We start from the raw sequence: 26,802 nt of genomic DNA, 5'->3' as shown, positions 1-26,802 counted from the left end.
CTCATTCATCATTTATAATAGAATATAACAATGAGGGGGCACCTGGGTGGTGCAGTCAGTTAAGCATCCCACTCTTGGTTTCAGCTCAAGTCAAGATCACAGAGTCCTAGGATCCAGTCCCACATCTGGCTCCACACTCAGTGCAGAAATCTGCTAAAGTTTCTCTCTCCCTCTCTCTCTGCCCCTCACCCTTGCGCTCTCTTAAATAAATAAATCTTAAAATATATATATGTATATATATAAAATATATATACATATATATGTGTGTGTATATATAATATATGTAAATATATATATATACACACAATGAAGCAAACTCTAAGAGAAGATTAATAGAAGACAAATGTGTTTAAAAACTTGGACAAAACAGGCTTGGCTTGTGAGCTCCGCTGAGGAGCCGGAGGTTGGGCCGCAGTTACCTCCGCGTCCGCTCCTGATTCCTGGCCCCTCAGCGGCATGGCGTGCGGGGCGTCGTTGAAGCGGCCCATGGAGTTCGAGGCGGCGCTGCTGAGCCCTGGTTTCCCGAAGCCGCGGCGCTGCGCCCCTCTGCCCGGCCCCACTCCGGGCCTCAGGCCCCCGGACGCCGAGCCGCCGCCGCTTCTCCAGACGCAGACCCCACCGCCGACTCTGCAGCAGCCCGCCCCGCCCGGCAGCGAGCGGCGCCTTCCAACGCCGGAACAAATTTTTCAGAACATAAAACAAGAATATAGTCGTTATCAGAGGTGGAGACATTTAGAAGTTGTTCTTAATCAGAGTGAAGCTTGTACTTCGGAAAGTCAGCCTCATTCCTCAGCACTCACAGCACCTAGTTCTCCAGGTTCCTCCTGGATGAAGAAGGACCAGCCCACCTTTACCCTCCGACAAGTTGGAATAATATGTGAGCGTCTCTTAAAAGACTATGAAGATAAAATCCGGGAGGAGTATGAGCAGATCCTCAATACCAGACTAGCAGAACAGTATGAATCTTTTGTGAAATTCACACATGATCAGATAATGCGACGATATGGGACAAGGCCAACAAGCTATGTGTCCTGAAGCTTTCTTGCATATCTGGGTACCAGGTTTGACCTCAAGAGATGGCTGCTGTACACTTTTTGCAACTGGTTTGATATCACATTTCAGCTCCAACTTTGCATCCTGAGAACACTTAAACGTTTCTGCAGGTCCATTTTATACAACTTGAAAGACCTGTACTGCCACAAAGTATCTTTCTTTTCTGCTCATCCAATAAACAGCTGTGCCCTACTGTGATAGATTTTCCAAACAAAAATACCTGGAGCAGCAGTTTAGCAAAATATGCCCTCAGTGGCACTCAACAAATGGAGTTTCCCCAAGCACAGTTCTGTAAGAAGTGTGTGTGAGAGTGTGTGTATATGTGTGTGTGTGTGTGTATTTTTAAGTTATTATTTGTATTGTGCAAATTTTTTGATCTTGGGGATTCTGGCTGTGAATTTGATGCACGACAATTATGGTTAAAAACATTTGCTTGGTCTACAGAAGATCATTAATGTTTTGTGACCATAAGTTGTAACTGGTGGATTGTTTTATGTTGTAGTGTTATTGTTAAATACAGGGACTGTTTCCAGGCACAGAATATGAATCATAAGTTAGGATGGACATTAGATGTGATGATGATGACATAGCAAAGGTCTGTGGTCCTAGGTCTATAAACGCGTGGTGAGGAATTAGGACAAACTGGAGACGGGCCGCTTGACACATGGACTCTGCCTAGCCGTGTTGAAAAATACTTTGACTCCAAGCCTTAAAATACCCACGTGGAGTCTGTGCTCACCTCATTCACACAGAGAGCTCCCTGGACACTGAACCTCTAAAAAGAAAAAGTCTCCCTGGAGCAGGAGCATCAGGGTTTGCTTGGGAGCACAACAGAGGTGAGCGTGGGGCTGGGCCAGGCCCTGGTGGCCCTGCTACTTGGGAGGAGCCATTTTGCCTTTGTATCGGTTATTAAACACAGAATTTGGATTCTTTGGTCAGGCTCCCCCAAATTCTTTTTAAGAAGTGACCATGTTCAACTGCTTGAGCTTTGTTTTGGCAACCCCCTGCCCAAAGTTGCTTACAGACTGTTCTTCACCTTGTTTCCAAGGCTGTGGAACAGAAAGTAGCCTCTGTTTTGAGGAGGTGGAAGTTAAGTATACATTTATTTTTTACTGTGACTTGTTCAGGACCACATTTTACGAAATGCCTTGTTTCCTTTATTATTGTTTCTGGAAAGGAAAGTTCTATTAAAATTGTTTTAGTTTGAATATAGAATAGTTTTATTAATTAGGGCTTATTTTGAAAAATTCTGAGTTTAATTCAAGTGTATGCCAGTATCTTCCAAAGTAAGGTAATATTCAGAGACAGTTGTTCTGATCAGATGGCTTAGAGAAATTCTGGAATATTCATATTCGAAGATTCCTTATTAATGAATGTCTTTGACTTAAATCTAACCAAAAACTGCAACATCATTCTTTGTACATTTTCATTATATAGTGTTAACAAGCTTAGTTGCAAACAAATAAAATACTTAAGCTATTTGTTTACCTTGCCTTCTTAAAAAAAAAAAAAACTTGGACAAAACAAAATTTTTATAAGACCCAATTAAGACACGAATAGGTAAAAAAGGCAAACAGAACATTCTCAAGTGTAGGAAAGTATTCAATATACCCAATAAATAAACACAAGCTTGAAGAGAAGCTATCCTTTTTTATTTATGAAATTAGTACATAGTTTGAAAATGAGAATATCCCATGTTGGTAGCTATTTGTTGAAACTGATACTATCACACACAACTTAGGGTGTTCTAAACCCATATAAATCTTAGGAATAACAACTTGAAAATGTGTTTCAAGGTTTTTAAAAGCTTCATAACCTTTGATTAATAATATTACTTCCAGAAATCTGTCATGAGGAAAAAATTCCAAATTCTAGAATGTTTCATACACAAAGATATTCATCACAGTTTTTTTATATATTATACTGAAAATAAAAATAACCTAATTCCGAGAATAAAGAATTAAGTGAAGTATGATATACGTAAACCATGAAATACAAAAAATCATCTTTATGAGAAAAACAATATCTTATTTATCATACAAGCTAAACTGTTAAAAAAAAAGAGGAAAGTTGAAAAAACACTGGAAAAATGATGTTTATAAAGTTATAAAAATGTAAACACTGAATAGTAATTTAAACAAAATTAGGGATATGGTTTTATGGGTAGATTTAGTGGAGGGACAGAGTATATTCTAGAAAAAAAAAAGAAAAAAACCCAAACTCAAAAAAGCTAAAGAGCCTACTGTGGGAAGAGAGCTTGGAGAGAGAACTGTGGTAGTACTCTTTCTGTGCGAATTATATAAACAAATTACTTTCATTAAATATAAAATTAAAAAAAGCCAAAGACCAAAAATAAATATACCAAAGTATTAACAGAAATTATCTTTAGGAAGTTAGTCTTTAATGTTTTCTATTCATTTGTATTCATTTCTCAAGTTTTCTATGATAACCAAGTCTTAAAAGTGATAGAATGACAGAAGGGCCCACCTTTCATTTGCATGTTTTATATTTTACAGTGTTTTCACTTGTTTCACCTCCCTTAATCCTTATGAGAACCCCACAAAGCAGATACTAAAATCTTGAATTTTGCAAGGAGAACAATAAGAAGCAAAGAAACTTATACAAGCTCATTTATATAATTACTGGCATCTTTTTTTTTTTTTCTGCTATACTATAAGAGGTATTGATAATTTGAAAAAGAAGATGTAGGCAGACAAGAAGAAAATGCATTAAGGATAAAATGCAGACTGTGCCGCACTTCGAGAGTGTGAAGAAAAGCCCAGTATGACTGAGAATGTCAAGGCCACTTATTCCAAACCTACAACACTACCCATTTACATACACAATTTAATGTAAATTATGTACACAATTAACTGTGAATGTAGTAAGTGTTTCCATGTGGGGCTTACAGCATATATACTCAAACAGGAAAACTAGATTCCTCTGCAGATCTATTCAGAGGAGCTTAGATGGAGGTTGGTCCCCTCTCTTGCTAATTTGAGCAATGGAGACAGTCAGTCTAGTGAGTATGTTTATGAGTGATTCCTGTGAAAGCAAAATAGACCTTTTTTTAATATAAGCTCAAAATTATAACTATATATATTTGAGACTGTGGGTTTATTATTTGATTCTCAGGATGATAAGTTAGTCAAACCAAATATAAAACAAAATGAAATTATACACATATATATTTTATATGCTTGTTCATTGTCTCTACCTAGAGAAATCTACTCTTCTTTTAAAGCTGAGATGCAATGCTATCTCCTAGGTGTCACTTTCTCTACCTCTGGAGACAGAATGAATTACTTCTTCCTCCACGCTTTAACACGACTGGAATAATATTTATCACATTGCATCACGAATAATTATTTGTAGGTCTCTCTATCCTTCTAGATAATGTTTCAAGAAGGCAAAGGCTGTAGATTGTTCATGTTGTATCCTCAATACCAAATAAAATGCCAGTCTATAACATAGGTCCCAGCAAAAGTTTGTTTGATGAGCTCTCTAAAGAAGATAATTCACAAGCCCAGTGAAAAGGAAATGCAATGGAAAGGCCAAGTCCATTAAATCAGAGTCCATTAAATTTACTGTGTACCTTCTACTTCCTTTTTTTTAGGCCCCATCACCATAGGCATGGTTTAATACATAACTCAAATGCTACTTCAATTAATATTCTCCTGATTTTTCCAGGTTATAATACGTTTCTTTTGCTGCACTTCCAAGCACTTTACCTCTACCAAAGCCTTCTCTTACTTGCCTTTTTTTAACTCTTAAGAAAAATTTTGAAGGGAAAACATCCCATCTTACATATCTCTTAATATACACTGTCTACCTACTGCTGGCCGGGCACACGATACACACTCAGTCCATGTTTGTTAAGTAACAATTTATTAGACTTGAAAATAATTCAAAAGATCATAGACTGTATCATTTCCATTGTAACCAAGATGAAGGCCAGAGTGGTCTTAGGAGCCTTTTGTCTTCCTGATGAGTCCTTCCATTACGTCCCACTGCTCCTTGGTGACCTAACACAAACAGAAAAAGGCAATTTTATGTGGTTCTTGCATATTTTTAAAGCTTGGTATCTTAGCTGTTAATATTATATTATATTCACAAAACGACATTACCTTCCTCAGACTGTTGAATTCCCCTGAAATAAATACTTCCTCTCCACCATCAAATCTAATGACCTGAAAAAAAAAATAGTAAAAACTCTGAAACTAACTCCTTTTAAAAAGTGTCTGAACCATTAGCCATTTTCCTATCTTAATTGGATGGAACATCTCCTTGGCACTTTCAGTCAAAGCCCAAAGTTTGAAGACAAAAGTCATGATTAAACGTAACCTGATTTACTCATTTTAAAATCTTCTTTCCCCCATCTCCACAATTTCAAATTCTACCTGATATTAAAGATCATCTTAAAGGCATGTCTACCAAAGTAATTGGCATTTAATAAAATTAATTTATCAATGAACAAACTCCACAGGCTAAACAATCTATATTAATATTGTTATATTATTTACAGCTAAATTAATATTTAAATCATATTTATATGCAATATTGTCAGGAATGGTTCCACAATATGCCTTCCCACACCAAGTCCATCTCCCCAAGAAGTCAAGAGAACACAATACTTACTGCCCCGTTAATCCAAGAAGCATAATCACTACAAAGGAAAGCAGCAAGATTTGCAAGTTCTTCCACAGTTCCTAGCCGACCACAAGGAATTCTAGCGATCATTTCTTTCTCAAATGTTCCAGTTGGGTCAAGACGACTAAAGGCACCCTTAGAAATTAAGAAAATAGTGAGGTTGTATTAAACAAATTTAAGAAACAAGTTTGCATGAAATGGAATATTACTGTGGCAGCCTGTTCATACCTCAGGCCTTGTAAACAACAGATAATTTTGCCAAATTCTTCCATAGTCACTTCAGCTCAAAACAGGTCATTTTATCAATACTGACCTAAAAAAACCACCAGAAAATATAACCTTTTTACCTTTCTACCTTCATCTGTAAAATGAGACCTGTCTTTCACTACCTTACAAAACTGTTGGAAGCATCAAATGAGAAAATGTATATAAAAGTATTCTGAAATCCATTCAAGCTTAGTGTGGTGGACGTAGTAGTACTAATGTTGTTTGACTGAATAATCACAGAAAAGTGACCTAAGCAGAAAACCTTTAAAAGGAAATTCCTTTTCTTCTTTCTTCTCAAAATAATTGGAAAAGAAGAAAACAAGTGTGTAGGAATATTAAATTCAAGTAGATTCTAGAGGGGGGGGGGGAAACAACCCTGTAACTTAATTTGCCAACAATGTCTTTCTTCTGTTAATGATGTGAAGGTGAAGACCAAGATGAAGTAAGCACATGCACTGATTAAAAAAAAAAAAAAAAAAGATTGAATTTCTCTGTACCAGTGCCTGGAAGTCTAGGTGACAGTTGTCTTCAATAAAACAGGTAAGAGACAGAGCAAGCTCTCAGGAGACTTCTTGTGAGCACTCCAGCTCTCCTGCCCTTCCTGGGCAGGTATAAACCTGCAGAGACGAAGGGTAGCAACAGGTCCCAGTCCTGACGCTGTTGGGATTGCTATGGAGTTTCTACACTTCAGTTTTAATCTCTTTAAAGCTTGTTACTTGTGTACAACTGATACCGCTACTGCTACACTGTAAGCTCCTTGATGGCAGGTACTCTTGTCACAAATGTTTCGTATCTCTCTCAATACCTTTGCACACAGCACTCAATAAATACATTTTAAATAAATAAATAAAATGCAGGTGATCTTTCCTAGAGACCGAGGTCCTAAAAAAGAGGCTTCTGTGACTCCAAGTTTCTCTTCAGAGAGTGCCCAGCATAGGGCTGCCCTGAATCATGTGTTTTAATGTATGCTTTTGAGTTATTTTTCCATTAATTGTATTAGATTCTTTATTACTGGAGTGACAAACAAGATAATCAAGTTTGACTCACTCAAGTAGTCCTTCTTTCCGTTTTCCACCCTTTAAACTGCTAAATAAACTAATGCACGGGGCGCCTGGGTGGCTCAGTCAGTTAAGTATCTGCCTTTGGCTCAGGTCATGAACCTGGGGTTCTGGGGTTCTGGGGTCCTGGGATCGAGCCCTGCGTCAGGCTCCCTGCTCAGCGGAGACCCTGCTTCTCCCTCTCCCTCTGCCTGCCACTCTGCCTACTTGTGCTCTCTCTCTCTCTCTCTGTTAAATAAATAAATAAATAATAAATAAATAAATAAACAAACTAATGCAGCCATGTCCACATTGATATTTAATACCCAGAACAACCCACATTCCAAATGCTCCTTAGCATTATTTTTTAAGGTATTCATACAACCAAAACAAGTTATCATACTTCACCTAAGCCTTCGGAGCTACAGGTCAGCTGAGATTGTAAATTCTTGCTTTACATAAAAACAAAAAGTGAGAGTGAAGTTATCTGAGGCACTGCGAGAGAACACAGAAAGTGTGGGCCTTCTGACTGTAACAGCATTAGTGATCATTATGAGTTGCAATGAGTATCTGTAAGCATGATTGATTACAGGAGAAACGCACACCATCAGAAAGATTTGTAATCAGAGAGACGTGGGAGTTAAATGACATGCATAACTGAGTGAAAGTGAAAGGCACAGACATGAGTCAAAGAAAATGCTACCTCTAGCAAGACCAAGGCTGTATGAAAACTTTCCAGAACATCTCTTAAAATAAAAATATACTTACATTTCCATGAACTAAAAAAAAGATGTCAAAGTAAGAATCCATAAAATATGGTGAGGATTAAGAAATATAGGTTAATAACAGATTACTGAAGCAAATCAGACAAAATACCAAAATGGATGGCACAAAAGATCCCAGCAGATTAAGTTGTTGAAATAGAACTTATCAAGAAGTTACATAGCTGTTGTATTCCTGCCCACCTCCTTATTTATACTGACCAATGGCAAAGCCCTCTTCCCTACCACGAAGGCTCCAAACTCAGGCATCTCTGATAAGTCCTGCACACAACAGTCAGAATATTTCTATCAATGTTTCATTCCTTAATCATTCAGGAGATAACAGGCAAACTAAAACTTACTTTTGTTTTTATAGGCCCTGGTTGTATCACATTAAATCGCAGTCCATATTTACCCCATTCAGCTGCAAGAGACCTAAAAATTAAAATATCACCAATATTTTAATATTCTAAAATACTACACTATACGTTAAAAATACTAATAACCAGACTCACTGCATGCTTACTATATGCCAGAGGCTACAACCGCAACAAGTAGCGACTATAATCATTCCCCATGCTGCAGACAAGGAAACTGAGGCACAGAGAGATGAAATCATTTGCTGAGTCATATGGCTAGTGAATTAACCTCAAATGGTCTAGCTCCAGAGTTTGTGCTTCAGTCACTCTGCTGTAATATCTACCATTTGCATCTTAGTGTCCTTAATCACAATGCTATACTACCTACCACTTACATTTTAGAACTAAGTCTAATATCAAAATACATTAAGTATCAAAATTTAGCATAAAGAGGTGAGATAATCATGCCCCTCCCCCACATTTTCTGGAGTTCAGTGCAACATGTACTATTTATATATAGTACATTGGATTACAATGTTTGCAACATCATGAGTCCTTTTAAGTAAGAGATGGATTACATAGATATAAAATATTAACCACATCCATGTTTAACGAGGCTTTAATACAATTGCTGCACTGCACTCAAAGGGAAATAGGAATCTAACAAAATCTTACTAAATGTCACGAAGCAAAATACAACAATAATAGCAAATACAGAAACTTAAAGCAATCTGTTTTAAAAGCCTACTTGATAGACAGGTCTAACTTTTAATATCTAACTCATTTTAGGACTTTTTATTCATTTGTACATCTGTGTGTGTGTATATACTGAATCTAGTTTTAAAATATGACTTAAGGTAACAGCTTTTAAAAATACATATAAACACAAATGAGGAAGATAAAATCATTTAAAGGAAAGAGAGACAGAAAAAAAGAAGGAAGCAGAAAAAGAAGAAAGGAATTGAAAAACAGATAAGGAACAATAAAGGAGCCAAGAACTGAGCTAATACCTAAATGTTTTGTGGCATTCCATACAATCACAATAGGTGGGTCACAAATTTGCATCCATTCTTTCCAAGATGCCATGCAAAAAAGGTAAGCCTAATCAGTTACACGCTTTGTAGTGCCCATAAGGGAAAGGGAAACTAATTTCTCAGGAAAAGCACAACCGTTCCTGATTAAAAACAAAACAAAACAAAACAAAAAATCAGAAAAATATTTCTTTCAAGAAGAATTCTAAAATGAAAATTGTGTAATACAGTAAGACAATACTGTATCCTTGCCATAAATACAAAGAGATTAAGTCTTATGAAACTATACGATATCAATTAATATAGTTAACAAGATCACTGGAAAGGCCAATTTGGCAATACTCATTCTATAGGATAGGGGACAAGTGCTCCAAGTACAGTCTGTTAATCTATCTTAACCCACAGGGGCATTTTAGAGAATGGGTCGACTGCATCCCTTTCAGGCAAATCATACATAAAAATTGCTTCCCTGAGTGATGCTTTTGACAGAATCCATGGCCATACCTCCCCTTGGCATGTACTTGCAGTGAGCTGGCTCCAAACTGCTAGGGAAGTAGCAACTTCATGTCTTAACAGAATTACAGGTTGAGCAAGTTTACAGCGTCCTGAAAAACTAAGTAACCTAGTGAGGAAATCTGCCTAGAGGAAAAGCCATCCTGTCACTGCTCAGAGGTGCAACAGATACCCTTTGTCCAGTCCTAGCTCTCATTAAATTAGCTTATATTCTAAAGAACTACTGTAACATGATAAGAAATCCACCTCATTAGCTTATTCTGCATATTAAGATGCTAAGCACAATATCAATAATGCTAGCCATTATTGTTGTTAAATCAACATATGCTTATTGTGTACTTAGTTTGGGTTAACATTCTGTGTTATTTACCCTCAAAGGAAGGCAGTTTCTGCTCTCAAGAGAGCAGTCTTTCTCTCTCAAGGGAGGTCAGCTTCATAGTATAATAAACTAGTTACTTTGCTGGGAATTGTGCAATGTGTGCCATGGCTGCTTACAGGAAAAAGTACCTAAGTCTATTGAGAGTGAGAGGGAAGGCTTCCTAGAGGAGGTGACATTTGAGTTGACACTTGAAGAAGGATTAGGAGTTTACTGTGGGAGGGCAAGGTAGAGGAAAAAATGGGACATAATAGGGCATAGGATGGAGAAAAAAGACAGCCCAGGCATATGGGCCAGTATGAGTGAAGGACAAAGGCACAAACAACATGCCCTATTTGGGAACCTACAAGGCCTCATCTGGTATGACTGTGTCCTATAAAGTATGAGAAGAGGACTGACGGGAACTCAGACTGGAGAGGAAGTACACATTTACCGAGCATCTACTCCATGCAATATGCTACACAATAACAAAACAAAACCAAACCCAAGCAGCACAGAATCACAGTTTTAAAGGACACGACACTGACACCTCTAACAAGACCAAAGGTCCCAACAAGACAAATACTGATACTGTACAAATGATGCCAAAATAGTCAGGTTCTAATTCCTTATTTCCAAAGTCATCTGACCTTAAAAAAAGGTAATTACCTCTATTTACATTAAGATTCCACTTCTAAGTATAGTAACATGTCTTTTTATCTCAAACAAATGTGTATTACTGATTTCAATGTTGAAAAGTGTTCTGGGACTACTGGAAGAAGAGAATAATGATGTTTCGGCAGACACTGAGCACCAGCCATGCACCAGGTCCTGCCTGGTGTATACCGAGATGAATAAGGTATGGTCCCTCCCTCACAGAACTCACATCCTAGTGGGGAGGTCACATAGCTTTAACAATATGTTTGAGGGGCACCTGGGTGGCACAGCGGTTAAGCATCTGCCTTTGGCTCAGGGCGTGATCCTGGCGTTATGGGATCGAGCCCCACATCAGGCTCTTCTGCTATGAGCCTGCTTCTTCCTCTCCCACTCCCCCTGCTTGTGTTCCCTCTCTCACTGGCTGTCTCTATCTCTGTCAAATAAATAAATAAAATCTTTAAAAAAAAAAAACACCAATATGTTTGAAAGCAGCCTTGCATGTCCTGCTCTGTGTCCCTACCATATTGGTACATGACCTTCATTTTAGAACCTGTAACAATGGATAGCATTTATTTATTAGCATGTTAGTCTTCTCACTAGATTGAAATAAACAAAGTTTTAAGGTGCACAGAGTACAGAATAATTAATTCTGTTCTAAAGAAATGAAAGAAAACATCCTAGGGGAGGTGATGTGATGAGAGCCTTAAAAGTAGGGAAAATAGCACAGCAAATTCCAATAGCAGCCTAGCCCAGACAGAGAAAGATGAAAACGCACGGCATATTTAGGGAAATACAGAGCAGTTCAATGGAGATTAAAACACAAGAAAAATAGTATAAGACTATCCACTCAGGTGAGGATGAGAACTATTCTACTTCTATCAGTATCCTATCCCTGGACCTAGCACAGTGCCAGGCACACAAAAGGGTCACAATAAACATTTATCCAATTAATCAACGAATAAACAAAGACCAGGGACAAGTTTATTTAGAATACCATACTGAGGTTTGGCTTTTATTCCAAAGAGGAATGAAAAAATGATCTAAGATTTTAGCTAGGGAGTATCATAAGCAGACGTATTTTTAGAAAGATGATTCTGGTGGGAATATGAATAAAAAATAAAGAGGGGAGAGACTGGTAGCAGAGAAACACATTATAGGGTTATTACAGTAAGCCATGATGAGAACCTGCATTATAACAAACACAGTGGAAAAGGCCAATGGGGAACAAATTCAAAAAGCAATCATATGCTTCTGAGAAAAGGCCACAAGATCTGACAAGTGGTCACTGGTTTATGTTAGTCCTATTAATCTGGCACAGCAGATACAATAAAAGAATGAAGGTGTGTTTAACAGAGATCAGAAATAGCACTGATAAAGATATATAGGAGAGCAAAAAGGCTATAGTCCTGTGCTATCTAATATGGCAGCTACTAGCTACATGTGGCTATTTAATCTTAATTTTAAAGTAATTAAAATTAAATAAAATTTAGTTTCTCTGTGACGGTAGCCACAATTCAAGGGTTTCATATGCGGCAATTGGATAGGGCAGATTTATAAAACATTTCCATCACTGCAGAAAGTTCTATTGGACAGTGTTAATAAAGACAAACAGGACTCATCCAAGAGATAGAATGTCTGTTTCCAAGTGAATTCATCTTTGCTTTACTTTTCTCTGGATGGAGATTAGAAAGGAGAAATGAAGCTCCATGACCTACCAAAGTACATTTTCTATCTTCGGTGATGGGATTAACATAGTAGTACTCACTTGCTCATGGCTTCCACTCCTGCTTTGGCAGAAGCACTTGGTACTACAAAACCTGACCCACTTTCAGCATAGATGGTTGTAATAGCCAGAAATGCTGCCCCTGAAATTTGAAAAGGATACAGTGTAATTAACAATAGAGCTAAGTCAATTCACATCAGGGAAACATGATTTACAAGAATGGGATCTGATTCAAGAGGATATAACAAAAACGCAGCGTGTTTTAGACTTCAGTAACTCTGAATTAATGAGAGAGAAATCTAATAAAATTGCTACATCTTTCTAGTAATCTTGCTGCCATTCAAGATGGCCCAGTCTGTGCTTACTTGAAATTCTATGGCAGGTGAGTCAAGACTGTGACCCAAAACTCGGAGGCATGGCCCTATAACCCCCTGCACAATCAGCTGGGTGGGATTTCCATTAACTAAGCACCCACTTAAATAAGAATAAATCAGGGACACCTGAATGGTTCAGTCGATTAAGCGTCTGTCTTCAGCTCAGGGCATGATCTCAGGATCCTGGGATGTAGTCCTACCTTGGGCTCTCTGCTCAGTGGGGAGCCTGCTTCTCCCTCTGCCTGCCACTCCCCTTGCTTGTGCTCTCTCTCTTTGACAAATAAATAAATAAAATCTTTTTAAAAAATTAGAATAAGTCAGAATCAAAACTATATTAGCAGGGACTTGACTTCCAGTCATGATGGACTTGCCCTCCTCCTGTAAATATCAAGAAAACTGTATAAGATATATAATTATATGATACAACTACTTTCAGATACTGTACAGCAAGCAGGGAAAGACAATGATCCCTGAGAGAAGAAACATGAAATGAGCCCTAAGGTCACCCCAGATTTTTGCCTGAAGGTATTATACATATACTATATACTATAAAATACACTATGGTGTGTACTACAAACATACACATACTATATGTGTGTGTGTATATATATAGTACATATATCCATACTGTACACTATACATACTCGATACACACTGTATCCATACTATACACTATATAGACTGTGAGATAAAGAGGAGAAATACAAGCAAAACATAGCATTCTCACTGAGTTGAGGACACAGAGATTAGAGTTTGGGGACACTGAGGAAGTTGGAATTTGTGAGCAGAGTTCCTGCAAAGAGGGAAGTATGCAGAGATAGAGCTCCATAAATCTGCATAGTATCTCATCAAGTCTTTGGCCAAATATTTTAAGTCATCTCTAAACCCAACGTGGGGCTCAAACTTACAAGCCTATGATCAAGAATCACCCACTCTCCCAACTGAGCCAGCCAGGCACCCAAAAGAGAAAATCTTAATAGCAATCAGAGGAAACAGAAAACAACATAAATAAGGGAACGGATATTAAAAATATTCACTGACATCATCAGAAACAATGTTAGCTAGAGAACAATAGAATGATATCTGGAAGGTGCTGAAAGAGGAAAAAAAAACCTGTTAACCCTGAATTCAGTACACAGCAAAAATATTCTCAAAAATAGAGCGATATTTTCTGACAAACAAAAGCTGCAAGAATTCAATGCCAGCAGACGTGCACTACAAGAAATAGTGAAAAAAGATCTTCAGGCAAAATGAAAATGATACTAAATAGAAACTCAAATCTTCAGATGGAATGATGACTGTCAACAACAGTAAATGTGTCAGTAAATATTTACATTTTGTTTTCCAAATTCCTTTTGAAAATAACTGAAAAAAGCTATATTAAAAAGTGACACCAAACTTACAGTAATCAACAGTGCTTGGGACATAATAGGTTCTCAATAAATTGACTGAATGAAAGTTTAAAAGAATCTTTAGCTGCTAAGAAATCAGTGATTTTCTATTTCTTAATTAGCTGCTACACTAGAAAATACTGCAAGTTTAATATTTGCAAAAGGACGAAACTATATATATTTTATAAAATAGTACATACCTTAAGAAATTTAACAAACTGCAAGTTTGAAAGACAATAAAAATAATTCAAAGAATATTTAGATACATTTTTATTCCTCCTTCAAAAATATTTAGTCTCTCATCCCCTCTGCATTTTCCAAAGTAATAACAAAACTCAGCACATCCTGGACAACAGGGGGAGTGAAAAGGGGGGCAGGAGTGCCATTTTGAGAAATAAGAATGGTTAGTTAGTCATTATGGTAACTCCTTTTGTATATCAAACTCTGCCTCTTTCAGAACTCTGAAAATTACTGTGCTTCCAAAATCACTCTGTGGAAAAGGAGGGATGTAGAACAATCATGTACACAATTACAGTATACTGACAACAGATGCTAACTGCATCACTCTTACAGCAAAATCATAAGAACTACTTAAAAAAGTGGTAATTACTTATATAAAGCAAATGCTGCAGTAGAAAGTGCTCTAACTTCTGATTCAGATTTAACCAATGTTTATTCAGGTGTGGGAGAGGAGGAATTAAACCGTTTTATATAATTCAGATACTGAAAATGAAAGATATTGTCCTCTTCTTTTTCCCTTTAGGTTTTATTTTCTAAACCTCGAAGATCTGGGTCACCCACTGCTTAGAATGAGACAGTGCTGCCTCTGAGTGTAAGAAGGAGGTAAAATTTTGAAACTGTACTATCCCAGCTGGGTTAATGCTGCTGAGTAGGACAACACGGCTGGACTTTAAAGAATGCACAGTGGTGGAGCGCCTGGGTGTCTCAGTTGGTTACGTGTCTGACTCTTGATTTTGGCTCGGGTCATGATCTCAGAGTCCTGGAATAGAGCTCCATGTCAGGCCCCGTGCTCGGCATGGAGTCTGCTTGAAGATTTCTCTCTCTCTCCTTTTGCCCCCGCCCCACTCATGCACACTCTAAAATCAATGAATAAATCTTAAAAAAAAAAAATGAACAGTGGTGCTAAAAGCTCAAAAACAAAAAATTGTCAGATTCCCAGGGTTAGTCACTGATATATTTTTCTTTTTGAAGAAAGGCCAATTCTTTATTTTCTTATTTTTTATTTTTATTTTTTTCATTTTTTAAAGATTTTATTTATTTATTTGTCAGAGAGAGAAAGAGAGAGCACAAGCAGGGGAGCAGCAGGCAGAGGGAGAAGCAGGCTCCCTGCTGAGCAAGGAGCCTGATGCAGGATTTGATGTGAGCCAAAGGCAGACCGACTGAGCCACCCAGGCATCCCAAGGCCAATTCTTTAAATTAGAATAACTTCCTATAGAAGAGGTTTGGAAATGCCAAATTTCTAACATCCCAGTGCAGACAAGCAGAAATGAATCTGTTATTTATTGAAGTCAAGTAAATGGAGAAAGGGAGCAATAGCCTATCATTCTTTTGTTGGTAGAAAATAGTTTATCAATTCTATTTTTGTACAAAACATATAGGAGAAATCTAGCCAATCAACACACAAATGCTGCCACATGGAAAGGGACTTTATCAAACTTTGAGCCTAAGAACATACAAACGTCTCTAATCGCCGTCTTCAATACTTGTCTATGCTTTTCCACCCACCTCTTTTAAAAATTCCACATATCCCCATTATTTCTTCTGTCCCAGCTACAGTATAATGATGGGGAGACAGGGGGTTGGTCTCTGCTGTCCTCTCTTTCCAATCAGACTTGTGGATGTGTGGGATCACACCACCCCCAGTGATGGTAGCCTTGATAAGAAAATCCAACTCTTCATCATCCCAGATTGCAAGCTGCAAGTGGTTTCATTATTTCAAAATGGGAAAAAATAGTAGCAAAGAAACACTAAAAATCACATTGGCTAGAGGCAACTGGCTGACTCAGTCAGTGGAGCACATGACTCTTAATCTCTGGGTTGTAAGTTCGAGGACCACGTTGGGTGTAGAAATTATTTAAAAATAAAATCTTTTAAAAAAATCACATTGTCTATTAAAAATAAAATGTAAGATTATGTCCAGTTTCAAAAGACTCAAAATTTTTAAAATCTAGTTTCAATCCAAGTTATGAAAACTAAAATAATAAACAATTTTAGCTCCCATAACCAACAGAGGTAAAATAGTATAAAGATATCTGGGCCTGAATATTGATTCTTCTATTTACTATTTGTACAGCTGTGTGACCTTGAACAAGTCACTTTCCTGCTCTGGGCTGCGTTTTTAACATCTGTAAAATAGGAAAATAGGCAGTGTCCAGCAAATGTCATTAGATTTTACGGATTACTCATTAATTTATTGTTGCCGTTGATTCTACCTATTATTCTTTTACCCTCGTGAAAAAAAGCACCATTTGAAACCGGTAATATCCAGCTTTTGTACTATCTGTAACTTCAATTGATGTTTGACTTCCCGGTTACTTTGCCAATTGCACTGAAATTTGACTCCTGGCCTTAAACCCACACAAGCATCTGTAGCCACATCTCAAACCCAACAGCTGTCATCATCCTGAATGAATTCAACAACCAGGGGGACAAGATTAGAAATCTCACAGTTCTTTGATCTCCCCATTCCCAACAACCTTCACTGCTACCCAACAGAGCCACAACCTGAGCTTTGCCATCATGCCAAAATACTGATACAGTGCCTCACTCTCGAGATCCTATCCTTCCAGTTCTCTCACACCCTCATACTACACGTGTTCCTTGACACCTCATTATAATTCTGGGTTTTTCCTCTCATACTCTCTAGGCTTATAATTCCCTCCTGCTCTAACTTGCTTTTTTACCACTGAGACAATTACGTGAATTAATCACTGCCTAGCCACCATGATGTCTCAATACATCAACTCCTCAATAACAGGACTGCTTTCTCCACTCTTACAAGGAAGGGATTTTAACACTGTTACAAACTGTGGGTGAATGCCATTGGAAAGATAAATCTGCCATTTCACCTAGGCTCTCAACATCACTCATCAACTCTTTTCAGCATTCAGAGTAGGACCCTCCACCTGTGTCTTTGATTCACAGCTCCTGGGACTAGGCCATTCTTTCATTGGTTCTTTCTTCTTTTTCCTTTAACACTTCTCTTCATTGGACTCTCCCTCAGTCATTAATTGTGCTTCAATCTCCACTGAGAATGTATCTCTTCTTAAGATCCTTCAATCAAACTTTACTAATCTCCAGAGGGTAAACTCCATACCCCTTATCCTCATTTCTTACCTCTCTTGGCATTATACATTACACATAAGTAACACTGAACTTCTTATACTTCCTAAACATACATTTGAGGTATTGTTTGCAGCTTTAACTCTTCCACTATTGCCAGCAATTAATCTTGCTGCCAATCATGGCAAGAAGAGAAAACTGTGCTTCTCTGTCTTTTGGATTAGGGCACAGAAGACGGTCTCTTAGCCATTTTTCAATAGAAGCTCAGATTAAATTTAAATCTAAAAATCATCAGTGCTCTAAAAGTTTATCAAAGGAGGATTATATAACTTTAAAAAACAAAATAACTTCCTAAAAATATATTATTTACTAAGCAAAGACTTATTTCAGTTGAACACTTAATATAAACACATCCTTCATATAGGCTGAAACTTGCAAGTTGAATTACAATAAGTGGTATCAGGGCTCTGGTTTTTCTAGTCTATTTTAATTATAGGTCCTCATCTCAAGTTCAGACACTTTATGGCCCCCTTGTAAAAGAGGCAGTAAAAATACACTTTTCTTGGAGGAACCTAATATTTTAATAGCCAACACTTACTGAGCACTAGTTTGGGCCAGGCACTCTTCCTAACACTTTATAGGTACTAGTTCACTTAATCATCATAGCAATCCTTGGGAGGAGGTTCTATTATCCCCGATTTACAGAAGAAGACACTGAGGCACAGAGAAGTAACTTGCCCAAGCTCACACAAGTAGTAAGAGGTATAACCAGGATGAGAACAGACAGTATGATTCTAGAGCCTACACTCTTAACCACTACATAAAATTGCCTCTCCAAGAAATTTCCAATTACATAGTTTAAAAGAAAAAAAGATCCCTCTCAAAATTTCCAAATCATCTTACCTTTATATTATCTTCATAACACACCTAAGTAAGGTACATATGGTTGCTACAAGAAATTTTAACAAATGAAGTTTAAATGTTCCATCGAACTAGCAAGATAACTCTAGCAAAAAGTGATTTTAAAAAGGATACTAATGCTACCTTAATAAATTCCAACTGATGACTAGAAATGTTTTTAAACATTCTTTAAATGCACCTACTATTCTAAGGAAGGCATGGACACAATACACAGAAATGTAGCCATATGGTCCTAATATACTTTAAAATCTAAACAGCATTTAACTTGCAGTCATACTACTGAAAGATAAGAAAGCCATATTCTACTCCTGGTCTACGATTCCTTGCTTGTGAAACAAGCAGCACTGCTTCTATACCACTCGATTTTGTCAGAATGACTGGTCGTCTTCTTTTCTTCTAGTAGTGAACCTGAGGACATAACTGAAAGAAGTGTTAAATATGTCCTCAACTCCTCTTGTTTTGTGGGTCTCAAAAATGTTTCATTTCATAAACAAAGCATCACCTTTGTGCTTAGTAATGAGTTAGGAACTCATGGGGAGAGGAATGGAGACAGGGAGGAAAGGGTTTGCACGTGGGATATGAGTAATGTAGCTCGTTAGGTAAAAGCATTTCCAATCTTGATGGATGGGATAAGAAGACCTACAACAGGGAATAATAACAACATGCAGCATGCGTATTTTGAAATGCTAATGTGTGCACCATGGCCTCTCAACGGGGCATCGTTCACTGAATTGTGGAACTGGCGTTGGGCAGGAAGATTCTGTACGGCTTAGCGATAAATGGTTCCAGTCAGAGTACATGTAGAAGAACAGACAAACAAAGGGGTGGTTATGGAAGGAAGTGAGATTGGACACGTTGAGGGCACTGGATGACGGAGAATGAGGGGAAAGTAACTGGCCAGGAACAACAGCAATGGATTGGAAATAAGACTATTTTAAAATTTATTTTTGTGTTTACAGTTCACACACTAGGTAGTCTAGGACAGCAAGATCACTAAAAACCTTGGGTTTTATGACAATTTATTAAAACTTAGCATATGAAAGGTATAAAGTATTTTACCCAGTTCAAAGCTTTCAACTATTTCTTCATATCTATTGACCAAAACGATGCTATCTTTTTTTTTTATTATTATTCTTTCTTCAGTTAGTGAATTGGTTCAATTTACTCTTCCTCTACACAAGGCTGCTGGTAAGATTACCTCAGAAATACTTCCAGTGACATCCATCTAGTGACAATTTCCTTTGGAGATATTTCTTAGTTATTTTCCTCTTTTCCCTCATTTTACATGAATAATCTGCCTAAACAGTGACCTTTTACTCCCTCCCTTTCCCCTATACACGGTTCATATGGTTCAAGCTGTCTTGGACTGCTTCTTACTATCCCTGACTCTTAGATAGCCCGAAGCTCCGAAAATTATCTCCACCAAATTCTTTAAATTATCTAGGCTACCATATGTTTATTCAGATGCATGAAGAAGCACATGCACATTGGTAAAACAATTTATATTTTTCATGAAGGTTTTGTATCTATCAGTTTGGTTTTTTACTACATTTTGGAGAAGTAATTAATTATGCAATCTGTTTTACAGATGAGAAAGCTGAGTAAAGGTAAACACATCATAACTACCCATGTGTCCAAGTATCACATGTAAACTAGGTGACTATGACTTAAACGGAACTACAGTTCCTTCTTTTTTCTCAATAGACTTTAAAAATATTATGTCAATTATAGGGGCACCTGGGTGGCTCAGTCAGTTAAGCATCTGACTCTCAATTTTGGCTCAGGTCATGATCTCAGGGTCCTGAGACTGAGCCCCACGTAGCTCCCTGCTGAGCATGGAGCCTACTTAAGATTCTCTCTCTCCCTTTCCTTCCACCCCTGTCCCAGCTTGCACGCACACGTGCGTGCCCACACTCTCTCTCTAAAAAAAATAATAAAATAAAATAAAAGCCAATTGTCAATTTTAACAATGATAGTTAATGCTTATTTGGTATTTAATAAACCACAGTTTCTTACCTGTAGAACTGAGAATTTAAAACATCTACCTCATATATTAAAAAAAGACTAACTTTGAGCCACCTGTAACTATATGGGAATAAAATAGGTCACATCTTACAGTGTAATTGCAAGTATTAAATGAGTTAATAAATGTTTAGCATTTAGAACAAAACCTGATACAAAATAAGCACTCAATAAATATTTGGTGTTAAAAAAAAAGAAGTAAAAATGAAAGGAAAGAAGGAAGGAGGAAAGGAGGGGGGAGAGAGAGAGAGGAAGAAAATTTCGTTACAATTAAAACATTTCCTTATATTGGGGCGCCTGGGTGGCACAGCGGTTAAGCGTCTGCCTTCGGCTCAGGGCGTGATCCCGGCGTTATGGGATCAAGCCCCACATCAGGCTCCTCCACTGTGAGCCTGCTTCTTCCTCTCCCACTCTCCCTGCTGTGTTCCCTCTCTCGCTGGCTGTCTCTATCTCTGTTAAATAAATAAATAAAATCTTTAAAAAAATAAAATAAAATAAAATAAAAATAAAACATTTCCTTATAAATAATGTTTTGTTTTTTGCTTGTTCAGTACTCTAACACCTGCTGGGTCATCTAACTTTATTTAATAGTTATAGAAATTGCAGTAATGACTACAGAATTCTCATATGATCTTATGTGGAAGGAATTCTAGCTTCTTGGTATGAAGTAATCCATGTGACTCAGTTACCAAAGCTAGTCCAAAATCAAATAAAATATCTGGGTAATCTATCCTGTAATAAAATTTAAGAAAAAATTGTTTTATTTAGATAGAATCCAAACAAATATGTTTTTTAAAGACAATCATGGATATGTGGCCAATATTTTCACTTGAATGTCAAGTAATTTAAGATTCTGATAAACAGCCAAATAGGACGTATATCATGCCATGTTGAACATTCATCTAATATGTTTTCTACAGAGGCACAAGAGACATCTTTTGGATGTAGGTTAAACATGATACCAATTTCAAAAGGCAGTGCTGTAGCCAACACGTCATCTGTTCACAAAAAACAAGAGCTGAGAATTGCCAGAGCAGGGGGAAAGGAGGAAGCAACATCTGCATGTAAACTCCCCTCAAATACCTGGCTCCTCCCTGAGCTGAATGGGCACGGTCATGGCTCTAAGACACTCAATTAAAAGTAATATCTGGAAGCTGAAAAAGTGAGCCTTAAAAAAATTTTAGCAAAACAAATCTAGCAACATACAGATAGGATACTATATCATAACCAAGCAGGATTTAGATTCATAATGCAATGTTGGTTTAAAAATTCAAAAATTAATAAATGGAATTTACCATACACTAATGGGGTTTTAAAAATGGGCATCTCAAGAAGATAGAAGATTTGACAAACTGAATGCCTATTCATGATTTTTTTTTAACTGTCAGCAAACTAGATACAGAAGCAAATTTCCTCAACTAATAAAGAGCCATTTATGAAAACCTGCAGGTAAACTCGTAATTAATGATGACTATCTGAGTGCTTTCTTCCTGCTATCAAGAGCAAACATTTGCTTTCACCACTGCTATTCAGCATTGTACTAGAGGCCCCTCTGGTAAAATAAGGCAAGAAAAGGAAATACAGATTAGAAAGGAAGACATAAAAACTGTCTTTTTTCACAAACAATTATCAAAAATATAGAAAATCCTAAGGAGTCTACTGAAAAAGCTGTAAGAACTATTAAGTGATTTTAGCAAGCTCACAGAAAAAAAGGTTAATATACAAAAACAAGCCCATTGTATTTCTAAATACTAGAAGCAAACAATTATAAAATTTGGAAAAAAGTATCATTTAAAATAGCACCAAAAATATAAAATTATTTGGCAGAAATTAAACAAAATTTATATAAGACCTACACACTGAAAATAGCAAAACATTGCTGACAGAAATTAAAGACCTAAACAAATGGAAAGACACAGCATGCTGGTAGACTGAAAGACGATATTGTCAAAAATCCCACTTCTCCCCAATATAATCTATATATTTACCACAACCCTCCTCAAAATTTCAGTAGACTCTTTTGTAAAAACTACTGAATTCTAAATTTATATGAAAATGCTAAGAACACGGAACAATGAAAGCAATTTTGAAAAAAGAATAGTTGGAGGACTCAGAATACCTGATGTCAAGTTAATATAAAGTTAAAGTAATCTATATATGATATATGACAGATACATCAATTGAACAGAATAGAGAGCTCAGAAATTGACCTACATTTATATCAACTGATTTTCCACAAAAGTACCAAAGTATTTCACTGAAGAAAGTATGGACAGATATATGCAAAAAATTAACCTTGATTATTATCTCATACTAAATGAAAACATTAAATCAAAATGGATAACCTAAATGTAACAGTGAAAACTATAAAAATTCCAGAAGAATACAGTAGAGAAGTTAATTGTTACCTTGGGTTAAGGAAAGATCTCTTAGTTATAACTCAAAAAGTATGAGTCATAAATGAAAAATTTCATTAAGTTGGACAACATCAAAATTAAAAATGTTTCATCTTCAGAAGACATTCTTAAGAACATGAAAAGACAAATCATAGACTGAGAAAAGATATTTGCAAAACATATATCTGATAAAAGATTTATATTTGGAATATACAAAATAACTTTTCAATTCAATAACAAGAGACAAACCTAATAAAAAAACGGACAAAAGATTAGAACAGACACTTCTGAATTTATACAACTGATGAATAATCACATGAAAAGATGCTCAACTTCATTAGTCACTAGGGAAATATAAGTTAATATCACAAATAAGGGACCACTACACAAACTGAGGAAGGCTAAAATGTAATAGAACCAATCCAGTGTGGGCCAGAATGTGTCATAATTGTATCTTATAAATTGCTGTTGGGAATGCAACCTCCTAGAGCCAATCTGGAAAACAGTTTGGTGGATTTGTCAAAATGTAGTTTCTTCTGCTCATCGAAAGATACTGATAAGGAAATGAAAAGCAACAGATTGGGAGAAAATATTCTAAATACATACTATATCTGACAAAGTATTCAGTCCAGATTAAACAAAGAATTTCTAAAAGTCAATAATAAAAAAGACAAACAACCCAATAAAAATGGATTAAACTAAGATAGTGGGGGTACCTGGGTAGCTCAGTTGGTTAAGTGTTTGGCTCCATTTTGCCCCAGGTCATGGTCTCAGGGTCATGAGATTGAAACCCTTGTTGGCTCCATGCTCAGCATGGAGTCTGCTTAAGATTCTCTTTCTCCCTCTCCCTAACCCCTCCCCTCCCTCATGCTCTTTTTCTCTCTCTCTCTCTCTCTCAAAAAAAAAAAAAAAAAAGCTAAGATAGAAGTAGAAGACAGCAAGAGGGAATCTTTGGTAGAAGTAGAAATGTATGTTCTATGTCTTGGGGCAATGGTTACCTAAGTGTATAAGTTTATCAAAAGTTCAATTTGAACATATAAAATCTGTGGATCTCACTATATATAAATTTGATCTCAATTTTAGCAAACTAAAATTAATACATTCAAGTTATGTTATGTTATGAATTACTCTTTTCTTTAATCAACTTATGACAATTCTTGATTTCATACTGTTGGCATCCTGGTATATGAAAGTACTTTGTAAATTAAAAAGTACCAAACAGGTATAAAGTATTATTAGAGCTACCTCAATAAAGTATTTCCTATATGTCCTGGGGCACCTGGGTGGCTCAGTCAGTTAGGCATCTGACTCTTGATTCCAGCTTGGACTGTGATCTTGGGATGGAGCCTGGAGTCATGCTCCATGCTCAGCGAGGAGTCGGCTTGAGATTCTTTCCCTCCTTCTCCCTCTGCCCCTCCCCCTATACTCTCTCTTTCTCTAAAATAATAAATAAACAAATCTTTTAAAAAAATACTTCTTACATGCCCTAAAATCACCTCTTGTGAGTTTCTCCTTTAAAAAAATATTTTATTTATTTATTTGAGAGAGAGAGCATGAGAAGGAGGAGGGTCAGAAGGAGAAGCAGACTCTCTGCTGAGCAGGAGGCCCAATGCGGGTGGGGCTCCGGGATCTTGACCTGAGCCAAGGCAGTTGCTTAACCAACTGAGCCACTCAGGCACCTCAGCTTTTGTGAGTTTCAAGAGGCATCTCTTGTTTCTAGTGATCTAGGGTTTAATGGAAAAATTTAGTATTTATCCTATCTTTTGTGATTAGATTTAAATAAAACCCCACATTAGTCTCTCTTTTAAAATCTCTTCTCATTGCAAGTTCTCTCATTCTTCAATAAAATTAGGTATTCTTTTTTATACTGTTCACTAATTTTTTACATTGATACATGATATCCTAGAGATGAGTGGATTTCAGCATATTTTCAATATCCTTCACAATAAGAATCAGCCACGTATTTACTGATCTTTGTGGTTATAAGAGCACACTGGGCTAATGTCTTTAGGAGTTTCCTAAATCTTTTATTTGTTCATAATTACTAATTTTGCATCAATGCTACTTATAAACATACTTTAATAATGTCCTAATTCTTAGCTTCTTTAGCTATGGCCACCACTCTCTTAATGCTCATCAATAATTCCTGCAAGCAAATGTTTATCTTTCAGTTGCTGGTACCCTTATCTTTTCTAGTCTGACTTCCCTAGATATCTTACCTTGACTGACTTCTTAGATTCCAGACCACCAAACATACTTCTGACGACAGATTACCATAGATTGCCTGCCCCCTGAACTGACTTCCTCTTTGACCAACTTCAGAGATCATTAGCACCTGAGTTCCTTAACTATTGCTCTAATACTATTATTTAATATTGCTCTAATCTACTGTACTCTCCAGAGCCCAGGGGTACAAGTCCTTCAAACTCCATCAGGTTATGGCATCAATAACTGACAGGAATCTTGGAAGAATAAAAACTGGCTTCCATCTTTTAAAAAGTCTTAGCTAATATATTTTTAATGAAGCCCATAGAATTTTAATCCAATGTGATGAATAAAAATAGATCATAGTCTGTTAAAATGAAAGACAATAATGAGAAAAGAAGGGAGAGTCAGACAGAAATCAAAAGTTAGCAGAAGAAATAAAAGAGACAATGAGACAGAGAAACACAAAGAGAAGAGAGACTGAGATGAAGAGCAAAATAGGGAACCAAGAATGAAGAGCTGACAGAGAGAGATGAGAAAAAGAGAAATGAGTAAGAGATAAGGAGAGAGAAAATCAGACAGAGACAGAGGGAGAAAGATGAGACACAGAGGTCAAGGATTCTTGGACAGAGAAAGGAAAGAGCCAGCCCATTCTTTTCTGTCTCCCTTCCCAAACATCCATCTCTTCTGGAAAAAAAAAAAAAAAATCAAAATCAAACCAAAAAAATCATGGAAACTCCAAATAGAACTGATATTCACTTTGCTGTAGTGGAAATGAGTGACACGGGGCTTCGATTTCAGTGAATGCATGGAGAAATGATGGAGGTTAATACATGCACAGAAACTGCTGGCACCTCTCTAGTAGCCTTCTGCCTGGTCCTACATCCTTCCTCCAGCTGGCTTGAGAATTACCCACACAGTAAAGAAGAAATTGAATCCAAAGAATTCTGAACCAGAGGAAGGAAACTGGCCAGCTCCATGCCTTTTCTTCTCCCCTTAAGACCCAAAGGACATCCTTCAAGGAGCACAAGGACTCTTCCTTCTTTTCCTTGCTCAGAATACTCTCCACCCCGAGAAATAGGCTTATCTTTCAAGTCCCAACCCACCCTCCTTGTTCAGGGACAGAGTCTCGTCCACCTGTCACGTGGGCATATAGCACAGGACTTGCTACACAAAAGTCATCAATAAATGTCCCTTAAATGAACAAATATACACTGATTCGAGACATATAAGTACATACACACACACACATATATTGCACATATATGTACTACTTATATTGCATGAACTTTTATAAAGTTTGTACACGGTACTAAAACAAAAATGTTCTAGTAACTTCCCTCTAGGTCTATATTCCCCAGTGTTCTCAATCACATTGATGTCATCATCATCCAAACAATTCACTCAGCACAAACTCTCTCATCTAACCAGTAAGGCCTGCTGATTTTGTCTGCTAAATGTATCCTAATTTATCCCCCATGTCATGTAGGCACATGACAAAAGAAAAGTCAAACCCTTTGGAATGGTCTCCCTAATCTTTTCCATCCCCCACATTGTTGCCAGTATCCTTTCCAATCAAGTCACATTCTTCATGAAACACCTTCAAGAGAAATCCATAAGGAAATAACTCCCCATTTCCTTTAGAATTAACATCAAATTTTCTATTTTGGTACTGGGAACTTACCCAATTACACCCAACCCACCTCCCAACAATCATTTCCCACCATTCTCCCTCCTCATCTCTAACCACATCAAATTTGTCATCAATCCCTAAACCCTTGTTT

General features: G+C 37.0%; 2 protein-coding genes across 2 annotated transcripts in view; one reads left to right on the top strand and one right to left on the bottom strand.

Moving 5' to 3' along the window:
* The first annotated feature begins 398 nt into the window (after positions 1 to 398).
* Positions 399 to 1,188, top strand: LOC121101703 (akirin-1-like). The gene has a single exon (XM_040625877.1). The coding sequence runs from the start codon at positions 457 to 459 to the stop codon at positions 1,033 to 1,035; it is 579 nt and encodes a 192-aa protein (XP_040481811.1). The 5' UTR covers positions 399 to 456; the 3' UTR covers positions 1,036 to 1,188.
* Positions 1,189 to 4,929: 3,741 nt separating this feature from the next.
* Positions 4,930 to 26,802, bottom strand: part of DECR1 (2,4-dienoyl-CoA reductase 1) — a 42,975-nt gene continuing 21,102 nt past the window's right edge. Inside the window, exons 6-10 of the mRNA XM_040625876.1 lie at positions 12,449 to 12,548; positions 8,131 to 8,203; positions 5,692 to 5,838; positions 5,181 to 5,243; positions 4,930 to 5,078 (exon numbers count right to left, since the gene is read on the bottom strand). Coding sequence (XP_040481810.1) covers positions 5,019 to 5,078; positions 5,181 to 5,243; positions 5,692 to 5,838; positions 8,131 to 8,203; positions 12,449 to 12,548 — 443 coding nt within the window. The 3' untranslated portion in view covers positions 4,930 to 5,018. The remainder of the gene's footprint in view (positions 5,079 to 5,180; positions 5,244 to 5,691; positions 5,839 to 8,130; positions 8,204 to 12,448; positions 12,549 to 26,802) is intronic.

Source organism: Ursus maritimus, unplaced genomic scaffold (genome assembly GCF_017311325.1).
Source record: "Ursus maritimus isolate PB19 unplaced genomic scaffold, ASM1731132v1 scaffold_9, whole genome shotgun sequence".
Lineage (NCBI taxonomy): Eukaryota > Metazoa > Chordata > Mammalia > Carnivora > Ursidae > Ursus > Ursus maritimus.
This window is presented reverse-complemented; position numbering and strand designations above follow the sequence as displayed.

Excerpts from the sequence above, each read along its gene's own strand:
- LOC121101703 (XM_040625877.1), top strand. The coding sequence starts at position 457 with ATGGCGTGCGGGGCGTCGTTGAAGCGGCCCATGGAGTTCGAGGCGGCG.